Here is a 15,273-nt window from a genome sequence, read left to right on the forward strand (position 1 = left end):
GACCGAATATTTTTTTTGTTGGCCTAATATGAAAGGTCTAACTAGACTCTGTCTATTCTGATAAATTTCAGTTAATTGTGTCAGATACAAGAACCATGAGCTCTGCAGTTCTGTTAATTCCTTGAAAATCACGAAATCCAAACAATATTTGTGCTGTGGGAATTTGATGGAATTGGGACATTCAGCTTGTAGCATAGGATCAGCAGCTAGACTAAAATCTTATCATGAATACATGTACACTATATGTTCCATCAAATTTCCATGAATTTGATTGTAATCCCTAAAAGAAAACTGTCATTGATTCTGTAATTTTGCATAACTTGTCCCATTACTGAATCAATCCAAAGGCAAATAGATCTTTGGCTTTAGACCTTTGACAGTTTGTCTGCATATTATGCCAGATGTTTTCAACAGTTGATGTACATAATGCTTTTTTTGCCTCCTAATTTGTAAATAATTGGATATTTACTCAGATATGTGTTTGTCAATAGTTGCAATTTCCAAGCAGCTAAAAAGTTGGTTTGTTTTAATTGAGGTACTTTGGGGGAGGAATAAATAACCTCGGATCTTTAAAAAAAAAATTTTTTAATTTTTTTAAAAATATTGTGTAATGATTGAAAGTAGTCAAATCTTTATATCTTGTTTTATGCGCACATGGGCACTTCTTTACCAATCAACTTTTTTTAAAGGCATTTCAGAAAAAAAAATACACATATAGTTCTATACTAGATTCAGTACTTTAAACTAGGTCATCCGAAAAATATCTTGAAAGCTGCTGGCCAATGAATTCGTGTTCAAGCATGGGTCACATGATTGTGCCATGTAATTTGTGGAAGTAGTGTTTTGAGTAAAAAAAAATCAGGTTTTTGACCCCAGTTTGGTCATGTGACATGTTGGGGCTGGGCTACTGATACTTTTGACAAAGTCTGGTTGAAATTGGTCAAAACATGTAGGAGCAATAGACAATGTCAACGTTTGTTACCAACAGAGACATGATGACTTGTTTGAGCTGTTATCTCGCAGCTAAAAAAGGAGATTGTTCTGCTATTGTTAGGTATCACGGCAGATATTACTCTGGGGATAGTTATGCAGAGTCGAAATAACTTGGCTTCAGCTTGGAGTAACACATGCATCTATGCAAGTGCACTATTCTAGCAATATTTATTCTTAATTTGTTTTTTTCGACTGTATAAAAGTTAACTCCATAGATGATACTTCAAGGACAAAAAAACGGAACGTTACTACCGACATATCTATTTATTATTTTTCTTTATACAAGTTACAAGCGTACCAGATTGTAAAACTATCAATACATGTACAATAAAATCATAAAATGTTGATATTGAGTTTTCAGTTGACTATCTCTTGATGAAACACAGTGGAGAGTTTTATTCACATTTGGGAATTTCTTTTTTTTTTCTATTGAATTTTAAGAATATAATTGTCCACAGCCATGACAGCAGTGCATTAGGTATATCTGTTCACCCTTTTTATTCATGGTGGGCATTTCACAGTAATAGTGTCCTTTCCTTTGTTTAATGATTTTATAAAACATCTCATGAAAGTATCTTTCTCTGTCAATTTGTAGGATATGCTGCGCAGTAAACCATGTATCCCCTATATTAATCCCCCTGCAGTCACAGTACTATTATATTGCATATAAATGTGTACAGTTCAGTTTTTAGTTTATGTAGAAGACAATAACTGGAGTCCCTTTTCAAATCAATTTAATATCATCACAATGTGCCTGTGAAACTGTCACAACAACAAATGCAAACTGGCATTCTTGCTGCTTACAGAAAAGTACTTTATAAAAACTTGGTTCATTCATTGACTTTCAGTTTTATATATTCACTAATGTCCATGTTCTCTTAGTTCATTAATTATCTACAGACAATGCTCTTTATTTTTTTCATAAAACTCGGGCAAACATACATTAAATTTGTGGTTTTCTTTTTGGTTAAATTTTGTGGGAAATTTTGCTTTAGTGTTGGTTGGTAGCGTCAACTTTCTAATCTAATTTACAAGTACATTATTACCTCCTGTTTGTACTGGATATTAAAACATGCTTTTAAGCATGACATTTTTCAGACTTTTTCTATACTGCTGTCCTTTTTTGTTTGTTTTTATAAAACCATTTTTTTAAGTATTAATTTCATCAGTTCCCTTTCTTAGACTTGGTCATGAATTGGCTCATTTCAATCTCACTTCATACAACTTGCTGTACAGTGGCATGCATTTCTCCACAAATCTCTGCACATCGGGTGATTGCTCTGACCCTCCTGAGACCTCGGGGCCTGCATCTGGTTTCTGGAAGCAAGAACTCCTCTTGACATTGTCAAAGGACCCGGCGTCTGCAATGACATACTTGAGATTCTTGCTGACTGCCCAGTTTTCCACTGCCCTGCCCCCTTCCTCCCATGTAAGCAAATTGTCATTGTATGGCACTCCAGTCTTCTTGCAACAAGCAGACATGATGGCGTGCGGGTCAGCCAACAAATCATCTGCATCAATGACGATAGGCTCTGCATCCAAACCTTGCTGTTTTATGTACTCGAAGAGCTCTAGTAACTCCCCATAACCAATCTCAGGAGGCATTATTGGTGGCTCAAGCTCATCCAAAACAAAGTCTTCCACTTTCTTTCTGCTGTAATCGCTTATGAGTTTTTTCCAAGATGGAATCACCTTTTTCGGATGCCTAATCAGGAAGATAAACTTGTAGCCTTGTGGGAGATGCTCATAGCTCTTGTTCAGGCAGTAGGCCATATCTTTGCAAAATATGAGTTGTTTACCTTGGAAGGGGGCTTCAAGCTGTTCCTTCACCCACTTGTAGGTACAGATTGAATCATCAAAACCTGAAACAGCATCACATGGTTTCCCAGCAACATCTACTGAACCACATTCAGAACTGTCGGAGGGACGCGGCGCACTGTCGTACGGCCGGTCAGGTCCGAAAAGATATGCGGTTGTGTAGGGCTCATAGAACATCTTGGAATCAGGAACTCCATTCATACATTTTAAGAAAGCAGTAGACAAGGTTCTGGGGAGGGCCCAGAGGATGACGCGAACTTGTTTCTCCATAGGTAAGCGCAAGTGATCTATATGCAATGATTAGGCTCTAGACATCTGTGAAAAAAATAACCTGCAAATGGAAATCAAAAGGTGAATTTTAATTACCACTGGACAGTATGCCAGTAATCATTAGTTTGACATTCTTTCATCTCCTGTAGGGCTGTGTATGGTGAGCAATTACTGTAACTGGCACAATACCAACTGTATCCTATTAATGGCTACAAGTTTGACTTAGCTTAAACTACATGTACTATAGTAAGACCAGTATACATGTACATGTACGTCACTGCTGTTGCAAGTGTTGATAGTTAAAGCATAGAGCAATTTCGCTGGTTTGAAGCACGTCATATTTTTTTTATGAAATATAAACTTTTTCGATATTCGCATTCCCTATTGGGGATGGATGACAAGCCTGCATGTAGCAGTACCAGATTATCGATACGTCGCCCAAGCCTAATGTTTGTATCCCAGTATGCATCACTCATAACATATGGCTCATATGTCCGTGGACTCGTGTCCATCTGGAATAAAGCTTCGACTAGAGCTCAATGTGTCCAGCATTAACATTCTTAAAATCAACCAGGCCTCCTCATATAATACCATCTTTTTACATGTTGCACTAGTAATTATAATACTATAGGCCCCCTAATTATTTTCAAATAATTTTTGTAATGGTTATCAGAATAAAAAAAGTTGGGCAATCCCTTATATATCAGTTTCATATCATGAATATGAATAGGAATCTTATACCCCTGTCTATCAGAATCAAGATGTCACGCTCTTGACTCCAACACTGACCTACCCCTAGAACCATGGGGGTCCTCACAAACTTCTAGGGGTAAACACTGACCAATCACAACGTTCCTCTGGGCCTGATGACTGGCACCTGAAAAGAAATTTGAAGATGATTTCTTCTTCAGTAAACTTAAGAACTGAATTTTATTTACAAATATATTCATGCATACATGTAGGTGACATGTGACATGACCATTGAAGTTTGGAAAAAGATTGAAATAAAAAAAAAAACTTAATGCAAGACTGGTTCACTACCCCCCAGGGGCCGGGTTTGCATGAACTGCTTGTTTGTCATCCATACCCATGATGCAATCAATAAGGTATATTTTGTGCTCAGAGGGGCGAATGAATTCCAAACCAAACAATTTCTTTCAAGGTTAATTGTCATACCATCTGAATCTAAACTTCGAAAAAGGAGATCAAGTTCTAGCGCCCTATAGTTAGTGGATCTAGTTGTTGTATCCACACGTCATCGATAACCATCTCGGATCTGCTTGATTGAAATCCACATCAAAAGTTATAATGCATCATTGATTTGTTGAATATCTTTCTCCATGATTAATTCATAAACTCGTAATATTAATAGATCTATACGTGTAGGCCCTAGTACAACAACCCACGGAGCTATACACAAATCCTGTCTTTTTTTTACTTCATCAACACAACAGCCAATTTCCTGGGATTCCAAACATGATCTGAACATATTTGTTTCTGTTGTTGAAAATATGTTCAGCTCCACACCCACAAGTCAACTACTCCATGAAAAGACATGACGATCATGAACTAACCAAACAAATGGGCGAGATGTTTCGTATTTTGGATACTATTCAGATTCAGGGAGCGAAGGTCAGAGGCCAGTGCAAACCAGCTCTTTGTTGAAATATTTTCAATCAATAGAATACTAAGTAAAAAACACCATAATTTAAAGCCCAGCTTTATGTCAATAGAGGGCGGTTTAGAATGTCTACCTCAGTGTGGTACCCAGACTTCATGGAGGCATACTTACACTAGTTACACTAGTTACAGCATTTACAATGCACATACCCGACTCACGCTCTATTATAAACGCAAAAATCTTTGTTCTTGTAATCGTGCTTAATGTCTGGCAGTCTAACTGTAATGTAAGTAAAACATTAATGTTTCCTTCAATCGTAGGAATTAGGAAACAATCATTTAGTAGTATCCAGACGCCACTTCTTTGGTTGTGTCATGGTTCTTCCTCCATTGTTCAGTCACACTTGACGGCGATCGCGATCGATCGTGTATCGTGCGATGCCCAATTATGGCTAGCTCACGTAAACAAAATGGCGATCGTAAAGTGTATGGCCCGGTTCCTTTAAGGGAACAAAATCCACTTTAAAATTATTGGGGTAATCCTTACCTTTAGGACCCCATTCCTATATAATGTTAAAAGACTCACCAAAACAGCTGACTAAATGACACTCAAAAGTGACATTCTGATATTTTTGACACATTTCAACCGCTGCCAATGACAGTTGACACCTTCTTGAATATCAGCAGGTTCAATTTTGTAGAAAGAGGGTAGGGCTTTGATTTATGAGGGGTTAAAGATGATGATGACAAACAGAAAATATATTTAAAAAAGCAAGATGGCGAACTGCAAAAAAAGGTAGGAAAGTCACATTTTCTTTGAAAGTGCTTTCAAAATTACAACTAACATGAGTTTATCTGAAGAAACAAGACCGCTTTAGCCTGCAAAAGTCACTTTGGTACTGGGCAGTCACCTGCAAAAGTCAGTTTTTGAACAGAAGTCGTAAAAATAGAGGTGTCCTAAAGATAAGGATTAAATTGGTCCTACCAAACTAGTTGGCGACATTCTCAATAAACAGGTATGTCATAGATCATTTTGTAGATAGAGGGCAGGGTTTTGATTTTTGAGGGAAATTTGGGGGTAAAATGACGATGACAGTGTGGCGACAACACGCAACCCGAAAATAAAGATGGCGATCACCGCGCGATGTACTGTGAGCACGCACGCCGCGCTGAATCACAAGGCACAAACCGAGCAGGAAAATCATGATTTCTACCCCAAGAATTTGTTCAAAATTGCAAAACGAGTGTTGTTAGAATTAAGAAAAGTCTGCTTTTGATTGTAAAGGTGATTTTTGAGCAATAAAAATCATTTTGGACTCTAATTCGTTCAAAACAAAACGGGGGCCCTACACTTCACGATCACCAACAAAATGGCAGCCAACACAAACTCGACAATGTCGTCGTACGTTCCACATTGAAAAAAAAACCAACTTTTAAAATAATTTTAAATTTAATCTATATGCTGAAGTAGTTCGAGTAACTTGGACCCAACCATTCGGACATGGTCTGGTGATAGGGTCCAAGCTAAACCACATATGCCAAATTCTGTTTCAGTTAGCAGTAATATCAAGTATTGCAAGTTTGATAGTAGACCTTAATGTTAGCTTCACGGAGGAAACGCTGGTGTTGGTAAACTCAAGAGTTATGGTTGGGAATGTTTAGAGCCTTCTGAAATATCACTTTCTGTTAAATTTCAGGGAAATCTGTTGCTCTGGCGAGGCACAAGAGGCAAAAATCAAAGTGCACTGCGTTAGGGGCCCGCGCCATGTTAGTGGCCGCGACATGTTAGGGGACAATACATGTATTTCCAGCTCATTAGATTAGAGAAAAGCTGTGAAAAATGAAAACATTTACACTGTGAGTGTGAGGTTTTACCAGAACCTCAGAATTTATTTCCAAATATGAAATGTGACGCATGATTCGGACTTGACCTTTGTGACTCATGAGTTGGACTTGTACTCCGACTCGACCTGCATGACTTTGGACTCGAACTCGGGAGAGGTGACTCGGACTCGGTGTTTGGTGACTCGACTACAAGTCCGCGTTGAGGGGGCAAGTTGGTAAGGGGAGAATACATGTAGGACAGGGGGCGAGTTGACTAGATACAGTACCATTGATAGAACCCACCGCCACCGGTATTTTTTAAATCCTTGGAATGTCCCCAACAGGAAAAAAGACATCACCAGAGAAATTTTAGAAATGCAGTCTGTCAGGGGCCGTTTATTGGAACTCCCCTGATAGAGCTTAAAGGGAAGATACAACATTTGCAAACATCAAAAAAACGAGATGACAAACATCAAAAAACGAAATGATCAAGTTATCATGAAATACCTCACTGGATTGTTAGGGAATGACAGTCTAAAGTATCCTGTAAATCGTGGCTCCTGGTGTGCTGACATTTTCAAGGAAAATTGTATCTTTCCAATGCTGGTCAGCCAACCAGCGTTGGAGAAAACTTTTTTTTTCTCAAAAACTGCTTCTAAATTTTCATATTTAGTTATTTCGCATTTTCTTTGCAATTGATTACACACCTATGAAAAGGGTACAAGCCTGCTAGACTGATTATCTGACCTTACAATACCCCAAAGTCTATAAATTGCTTCGTTTCATCTTAAGTGGGGTCAGGGAACCACACTTCACCAACATGATTGGTTTTCTTGGTTTTTCCAGCATCTACAAGCCCAAAATGTGAAACAAGTCGGTTTAACAATATTTTCTATCGCATACTAATCCTCCAAATCCATTTATGTCAGAAAATTTCAGTAAAAGCAAATGTTGTACATTCCCTTTAATGCCATAAGCTTAGCACACTTTGACTGATGTTAATACAATTTTGCGTAATTCATCTTCATGAATAATGTGTGTGGTTGCATGGAAACTAACTATAGAGGGCGTTAGAGTTAACTGAAATAGATACACTTTTATTTTGACGATCATCTGAATAATTTCTCATTCGTACTTGTCACAGATGTACTGTTCAGCCTGAAAGCCAGTAAGCCACCAAATCTGAAACAGCATCGACGTGTAAGTGATGATTATCCTACTACTTTAAATGTTAAAAGGCATAATTTGTTTAAAAGCACTGAATGCATGTGTTATGTGGGTTTTCAATATGTGATTTCCTTGTCAAATTAAGTGACCCCCGTGTATAGTTAGCGACAGGTTTTTTTTGCCATATTAACGAAAAACGTTTTACAAAAAAACCTGTTCACAGTTGAAGTGCCTTGTGCAAGCTGTCTATTTTTTTGTGAATTTATTTAGAATATGCATTAAATGTTACCAACAAAAATTGTTTTTCTCCAAATCTAGCCAGATCATTCACCGATGTCCTTGGTGCACAGCACCTGAGTGATGGATACCAGTAATGCACCCTCCCTGCAGAGGGAGGACACACTAATAGTACCCAACAATCCCATAGTAAGATCAGCCCAAGACAGGATCCTACAAAGCCTTCCTCAAGGGCTGAGATACTGTGTGTGGATGGACAGAGATGAGGATGGGGCAAGCATGACGATGAGGAAGGGCATCTTCACGTCGCAAGAGTTCCAGGCTGGCCTGTGGTTTGGCCCGTATGAGGGCTCGGTGGTTCTTCCTTCTGCGGGCGGGGTTAAAAACAAAGAGATGTGGGAGGTAATTAGCTATAACCTATGCCTCAGACAAGAGTTGTATTTGAGTTAAAAGTCATTACAAGTCATCCAGACTCATGTTTTCTACACGCCTTTGAATTCATGACATATGTCCAATGCATTGAATTGTTAGTGCTTGTCCCCTGTCACTTGTGGCCTGACTTGTGAATTGACTTGCTATTTGAGGTGTGATAGACTTTTCATCGACTCCATTACAGATGTGTGCCTCAGATGGCTGAGACACAAACTTGTAGTTGGTTCTTTCTTTCAGTAGGTCCTGCAATTGTTACAGCTGTTGAAAGTCTAATTGTGGCCCTCCGTATCTGTAAATTTATAGTTGGTTGATAAGTTGTTGAGATGGGATGCTTCTGTTCATAAATCTGTGTTCTTACACTGTCAGAAACACATACTCTCCTCGGTCTAGAAGTATGTACTGATTCCCTGCTCCCAGCAGCATGGAGCTATTGCTGCACCCAGAAGCAGGAGTCAAGCCTTGCAATGAACATCCTCTGATGTAACTCTTGAAAGTCCACTATGTGAGAACTTAAAATGGTTATCTGCAAAGTCTTAGAACCTGTTTCTGCATGTTTGATCACATTTGATCAGCTGTCAGGCCCCTGGAATTTCCAGGCATAGATAAAAGAAGATTTGAAAAAATATGACATGTAAAATACTTCTTGAACTTTTGAATCCTGTCTTAAGTAATAAATATAAATTTCTTCTACAGCTACACTGCAGTGGCAAACTCTGTCATTACATAGATGACAGCAATGATGAAATAGCAAACTGGATGCGTTATGTCCGCTGTTCCAAAGATCCTGGACCTGATGTCAACCTCTTAGCCTATCAGCACCGAGGTGCCATCTACTACCACAGCTTTGCTGCCATCAACCCTGGGAAGGAGCTTCATGTCTGCCTACAGCACTTTAAGTTAGAAGAAGGCCTCAGTGGCTTAGGAGGTGAGAGAAGAAGCCAAATGTTAGGACTTCTAAAAATAGCAAACAATTTACATAGAAATGATATTCATGGGGAAAATCCTTTTTATCGCCCTGGCAGTAAATCAGAGGGGGATACTGCGATAACCTATTCCTTCTGTGTGTGTATGGATTTGTTTATGGTGTAAATCAAGGACACACACGTGCAAAATCATCGCTGAATCAGTACAGAAACCAAATCGAGGACAACTCGGCTGGAAAAGGTGTACAAAACCAATGAGAGCTGTTGCAAAATTTTTTAGTTTTAGTAGTATGGAACGCCGTATTATCGCGGTACTTATCACGTTTCTCGTTCGGAATAGAGATTGCCCACTAACCTTCCCGAATTGTCCTGTCTTATGTGTAGTATAACTCTTCTTTTTTAAATTAATATAAAAAAATCTGACGGGTGGTGTGGCTTATTCCGTGTACGATGCCTGTGAAAATAGACATGCGCGGCGTGTGCGAACGGAGGTGGACTCCCTATTATCGCGGTATGCGGGAAGTGGTTTTTATAATGATCCCAACTTTTTTGTTCATAGTTTATGTTTGACCAAAACACCCCCTGAATAAAGTCTGATATTTTCCCTGTAACGTTCAAGTTGATTAAAGACAAGATGTCTGCAGGATGATTTCTTAAGACCCTGCCCTTCCCCCGAAAGGAGAACACAAATCCCTGAGGCAAGTCTACTGATCGGCGATTGAGGGCGCCATTCACTTTACACGGTGTGTCGTTTTATTTTCGCTAACGCGCGGTGCTTATTTTGATCCCGTAAAAGTTGTTACGATTTCGCGCTGCAAATATCGTCGTTCGACTTCATTTTACATTTGCAGCTGAAGAATGGGAACCAGACAATGGAACTCTCATGGACAGAGCGCAATTAAAGATTTATGTTAAAATATAAACGGTACCTTTTAGCAGACACGGTGAGGGAAAATTTTGCAAGTTTTGGAAACCGTTAATATTTATTAAAATCGTTAAAAGTCCCGAAAGACACAACATTTTTTAATCGTCCTTTTTATACAACTCGGTAGAAAATCCTTGATGACTGGTGAACTGGATAAAAATCGCCACTTGAAGGAGTTTTGACACTGTAAAAAGAGAAATTTCCCATGCCGCGATAATAGGGATGCCGCGATAATAGGGAGTCCGACTATACCAACAAAGAAAAAGGGAAGAGGAATAAAAAAATCCTTGATTTACACCGTAAACAAACGTGCTAGTCTGCGGGAATGTCTGTGTGTGTGTTATGTTTTGGTTAAGTTAACTCTTGTCAGCACGATAACTTATTGCTAAAACAATAGAAATCTTGTCAAGGTGGTAACTTCAGAAATACTTTATTTTGGAACTTGAAATTTGGTTTGTGCGTTGTTCTTGGTAGTCTTAAGAAGCCTGTTACTTTGGGGCTAACAGGTCAAAGGTCAATGTCACCATTGCTAAAACATTGGAAATATTGTCAGCACGAATGCTTGAGAAATACTTTATTTTATAGGAACTTTGAATTTGGTTTGTGGTTTGCTGTTGGTAGTCTTAGCAAGCCTATTGATTTGGGGGCTGAAAAGGTCAAAGGTCAAGGTCACTATTGCTAAAACAATAGAAATCTACCATTTTGGTTAGGGACACTGACTTGATAAAAACCTGCCAGCATGCCAGGGGGATGGCGCAAGTATCACTTGCAGTATTCTTATAATTTTTGATTTGGACAAAGTTTTTTTAACATGTGGTGTACATGTAGAAAAGCTCATTTGGAAAGTGTGTTCCCTATTTGTTTTTATAACAGTGTTTTTCTAGAGATGTGTTTTTGATGCTGAGTACAATATTGAGTAAACCAGAGGTGAGAATGATTGAAAACGTACTGTGAAAAATCTCTGAAATGGCATCAAACGTGCATCGGCCCATTATCAACATATATATATATCTTTTGAAGTGGTCAAGCACTCATCTAGTGTCTTTTTCCTACTGGTATATTTCAGATCAGCCCCACATGTGCACTGTGTGCCGTTGCGTGCACCTGAGCCAAACTCTCCCTGCTGTGCGTTACGTCCACAAAGAGGTGCCCAGAAAGAAAACAATCCAACCAGCTAAGACAACCATATCACCAGTCACAGCAGCCACCAAAAGGCTTGCTCTCAACAGCAAGATTGACAAGTTGCGACAGAAGCTCAAGGTGGGGACAGGTGGAGACTTCAGCTCAGCCAGCACCCACACTTTAAACTTCAAAACCATGCCAACTTGTTTGGCCTCTGGTAGCACCAGCTCATCTGACAGCACATCAAGCTGTGGTGTTAGCAAAAATGTATATCAAAATGAAACACAGTCTAAATTTCCTTACAAAAGGGAATGCTCAGAGAGTAGTAGTGAACCTAGCTTTGTTGGAGAAAGCAGATCCGATCTGCCACATGGTATTGTAGGAGGCAGAGAGTTGTCATCGTTGCCATACAGTTTGGAGAAAGACCCCACAGGGAAAAAGAATTCCAGACCAGACATGGATGCTGGAAGGGATTGCATTGCCGAAGGAAATGACTCTAGTAGCAGTCCTAGTGATGAGGGTAGGAAGCCGGCTCCATCTCTTGTTGATTTACTATCAACTGCGTCCAGTCTGAGTCCACCAAGAGCAGGAGTTGATGCTGGGAAAGATTTACAAGTTGGCATGTCTGAGACATTGACAAATTCAAAAGATACAACCATAGCTGAAGGGACCAGTAAGATGGATAGTCAAGCCCAGGGGATGAAGCCTTATTATGGTAAAATGGTGCTAACGTCTGCCTTTCTGAAAGAGAAGTGTAAAGCATTGGTTGAGAGGGTAGAAAAGCTCCTGCCGAACCGACAATTTTTCTGTCTATATTGCGGATGGAGGTTCAGGGATCTTCACCACTTTATCAAGCACAAGAGAAGACATGTAAAGCTTTATCGGAGGGTGAAAGGGAAAGATATGTGTAAGGAATTGTGCATTGGAGTTCAGGATATCTTAACAATGATTAAGGGCCGTGGGCCTTTTGTCTGTTCTGTCTGCAATCGGTCATTCAAGGAGATTCACAAGATGAAGATGCATGAGCGATCGCATGCTAACCACACATGCCGTTACTGTGGTAGAATGTTTGGTTCAAGCACTGCACGCATCGTCCATGAGCGTGCCCATACTGGGGAATGTCCATACCCTTGCGATGAATGCCCCAAAGCGTTTCGTACAAACTACATGAGAACACGGCACAAACAGCAGCGCCACAATACTGAGTGGCTGCACAAATGCGAGTTTTGCGACAAGAAGTTTAAAGTCAGGAGTGCCATGACCACCCATATGAAAACCCATGACAAAAAGCTGCCTTGTCCGGTCTGCGGGAAAAATTTTGCACTGCCACGAGATTTACTAAGGCATGTGAAAACACATACAAATGAACGACCATTCCAGTGCGAGTACTGTCAAAAGTGCTACAAACAGAAGTCAACACTCACTACACACATCCAGAAACATTTTGTTGGTGACTTTGCCTGCCAGTACTGCCCTCTGAAGTTCAGAACAGTACAAGCGCATGCCCGGCATGAGAGCACTCACACAGGAGTCAAGCCAGTATTCAAGAGGGTTGAGAAACCTTTTCCCTGCAGGTACTGTGACAGAGTTTTCCCCCGGAATGTAAAGAGGAAAGTACACGAAAGAGTTCACACGGGGGAACTTCCGTTTCAGTGCGAGTTGTGTGAGAAAGCATACTCCAGCAAGAAAGGACTGGAGAGTCACATGAGAACACACTCGGATGAGCGGCCCTATCCCTGCCTTGTTTGTGGGAAGAGTTTCAAAGAACGCAACACACTCAAATGCCACATGCGAATCCACACTGGAGTGCGTCCATTCAAGTGCGAGCAGTGCGACAAAACCTTCCGAGTGAGTGACGCACTAAAAAAGCACCGTCGGTCGCATAGTGATGAGCGTGCCTACAAGTGCCAGCAGTGTGAGAAGGCTTTCAAGCAGCTCTCGGCCCTTCGAAAGCACGAACGCTGGCACATTGGTCTTCGGCCCCACATCTGTGATATTTGCGGCCGTGATTTTGTTGACAGGTACCGCCTGCGGATCCATCAGAGCATACACCTGGAGGTGCGCCCACACAAGTGCAACATGTGCGACAAGAGCTTCACTGAGGCTTGCCGGTTGAAGAGACACTTGCGGGAGCACGAGAATCGGCGAGAGTTTGGCTGCGAGATCTGCAACAAGAAATTCAATTTCAAAGACCAGCTGGAGACTCACGTCAAGACCCACAGTGAGGAGAGACCCTTCCAGTGCCAAAACTGCCCCAAATGCTTCAAGAACAGCAGTGCCTTGCACCGCCATCAACGGGTCCACTCTGACCAGTCCTTCTGCTGTCCTGTCTGCAACAAGGGCTTCAAGTTCATGAAGTCACTCAGGAAGCACACCCTGCAACACCTTGGCAAGGATGTCATGTCCTTTGCTGCATCATCTTCAAGTCTCGCTGACCTGTGTGGTATAATACCGCCAAGCACCGACTCCATCCCAGGCAGTCAAACTCAACTAGACAGCGATAAAGATCCCAGTTTGGAGACAATTCCATTCCCCAATCATTTCATTAAGCAAACCTCCAGCAGTCAATCAAGTACACACCTGAATATGTACCGTAAGAGTCTTGGCATGTATCCTGATGAATTCCAGGACAATGACTCTGACCAAAGCACCATTGTGGATGAGCATGAGCAGGTTCATAAGTTGACTTCTAAAGACGATGGAGCTCCTGATAGTCCTGTGGGTCTTTATCCTATCACTCCTCTCAACCAAATCAAAGTGGAGAGGTTTTCTGAAGATGAGTAGGTTGAATCCCTCAAAGTTATATTCCAGAGCATTCATGTAAATCAGGATAAAGTCTTTTTATATTGTGGTTTGGAGGAATGAAATGTCACAGTTTCTGATGCTCAGATGGTAAAAATTCTGCCAATACAAAGAGTTACAAAACGGGGCAATCCAATCTTCTTTTTGTGCCTTTTTTTTTTGGGGGGGGGGAATGGGTTAAGAGTTGGGTGTGTGGGCGTCGATCGTCACGGAAATGTAAGAGTCGGTCCAATTGAGGGTTTTCAGGGCCTATAGATTCATTGATATATCTTTGTCCAGCTTATACGTCCATGCAGTCGGGGTGTTAGCTCAGGAGATTGTTGTCTCGTACCTTTTTAATTTATCAAACTTGCCATGTACAGCGCCGCTTAGAATGGATGCTGAAAATACTGAATTTGTTGCATGTATATTTGTACATCAAGTATCATCATTTTTTAGTAATTTGTTTACATATGACTAATTAAGCCCGATAGATTTTTAGTGAAAAAATGACCCTTACTGTACTTTGTAACAATATAATGAGTAATTGTGGACTCTTAAGACTAGTAGTACATGTATCAAATGTTGTAGTTCATAGTAAACAAATATTGTAATGTTTATGTTGAAATCTTTTGTCCTTTATTAATGTGGAAAGAGTGTCTTTTAACAATTTGTGTTGATTTTATTCTATGTCCAAAAAATATCTCTACAAAGTACAAACTGTCAGTTGTGCATATTGTATAGGGTTTGGGCTTGGAAAATTTGAATTTCTTAGCTGTAACATGCATGCTGCAACACCAAATACGTGTTTCCTTAAAGGGACACTAGGTCCTGGAACAGCCCAATTGGGCTACAAAATGCGCTTGGAACGAGATGATGATAATCGGAAATAACTTTTAAAAGTAGGATATAAACATCCACACAACTATCCTTTCAAAACTGGGCGTTTTTGTGTTATTGCTGTATTATGCGTGCGAGAACGAATTTCGGGGTCCACTTTTGCGACCCCATAAATTCGAGCTGTTTGGATGCTAGTTGTGATTTCATTCGTACGCGTAAAGTGTTCGCCTTTTGCGGATGTTGAAGAAACCACAATTTTTTGCATTGGTGATTGGTCACTGCGCGCTGTTCCCGAGACATACAACGTGTATAGCGTACATG

The 15,273-nt window shown here is 40.3% G+C and overlaps 2 protein-coding genes across 9 annotated transcripts; one reads left to right on the forward strand and one right to left on the reverse strand.

The window, feature by feature from the left end:
• Positions 1 to 21: 21 nt before the first annotated feature.
• LOC119732512 (branched-chain-amino-acid aminotransferase-like protein 2) lies at positions 22 to 5,158 on the reverse strand. 8 transcript variants are annotated; one of them, XM_038206064.1, is made up of 3 exons: positions 4,983 to 5,158; positions 3,823 to 3,958; positions 22 to 3,142 (listed from the first exon to the last, which is right to left on the reverse strand). In XM_038206064.1, the coding sequence occupies exon 3, from the start codon at positions 3,079 to 3,081 to the stop codon at positions 2,194 to 2,196; it is 888 nt and encodes a 295-aa protein (XP_038061992.1). In that variant the 5' UTR covers positions 3,082 to 3,142; positions 3,823 to 3,958; positions 4,983 to 5,158; the 3' UTR covers positions 22 to 2,193. The 8 variants fall into 8 exon arrangements, with proteins under 8 accessions (XP_038061992.1, XP_038061990.1, XP_038061996.1 ...); XM_038206062.1 differs by lacking the exon at positions 4,983 to 5,158 and adding an exon at positions 4,874 to 4,934; XM_038206068.1 differs by lacking the exon at positions 4,983 to 5,158 and adding an exon at positions 4,874 to 4,910 and having other exon boundaries at positions 3,875 to 3,958.
• On the forward strand, positions 4,929 to 14,902 carry LOC119732509 (zinc finger protein 420-like). Its single transcript, XM_038206053.1, has 5 exons — positions 4,929 to 4,988; positions 7,670 to 7,725; positions 8,011 to 8,331; positions 9,055 to 9,286; positions 11,276 to 14,902. The coding sequence occupies exons 3-5, from the start codon at positions 8,053 to 8,055 to the stop codon at positions 14,113 to 14,115; spliced, it is 3,351 nt and encodes a 1,116-aa protein (XP_038061981.1). The 5' UTR covers positions 4,929 to 4,988; positions 7,670 to 7,725; positions 8,011 to 8,052; the 3' UTR covers positions 14,116 to 14,902.
• The last annotated feature ends 371 nt before the right edge of the window (positions 14,903 to 15,273 follow it).

The sequence above is a fragment of the Patiria miniata genome, unplaced genomic scaffold (genome assembly GCF_015706575.1).
Source record: "Patiria miniata isolate m_02_andy unplaced genomic scaffold, ASM1570657v1 HiC_scaffold_24, whole genome shotgun sequence".
Taxonomy (NCBI): Eukaryota; Metazoa; Echinodermata; class Asteroidea; order Valvatida; family Asterinidae; genus Patiria; species Patiria miniata.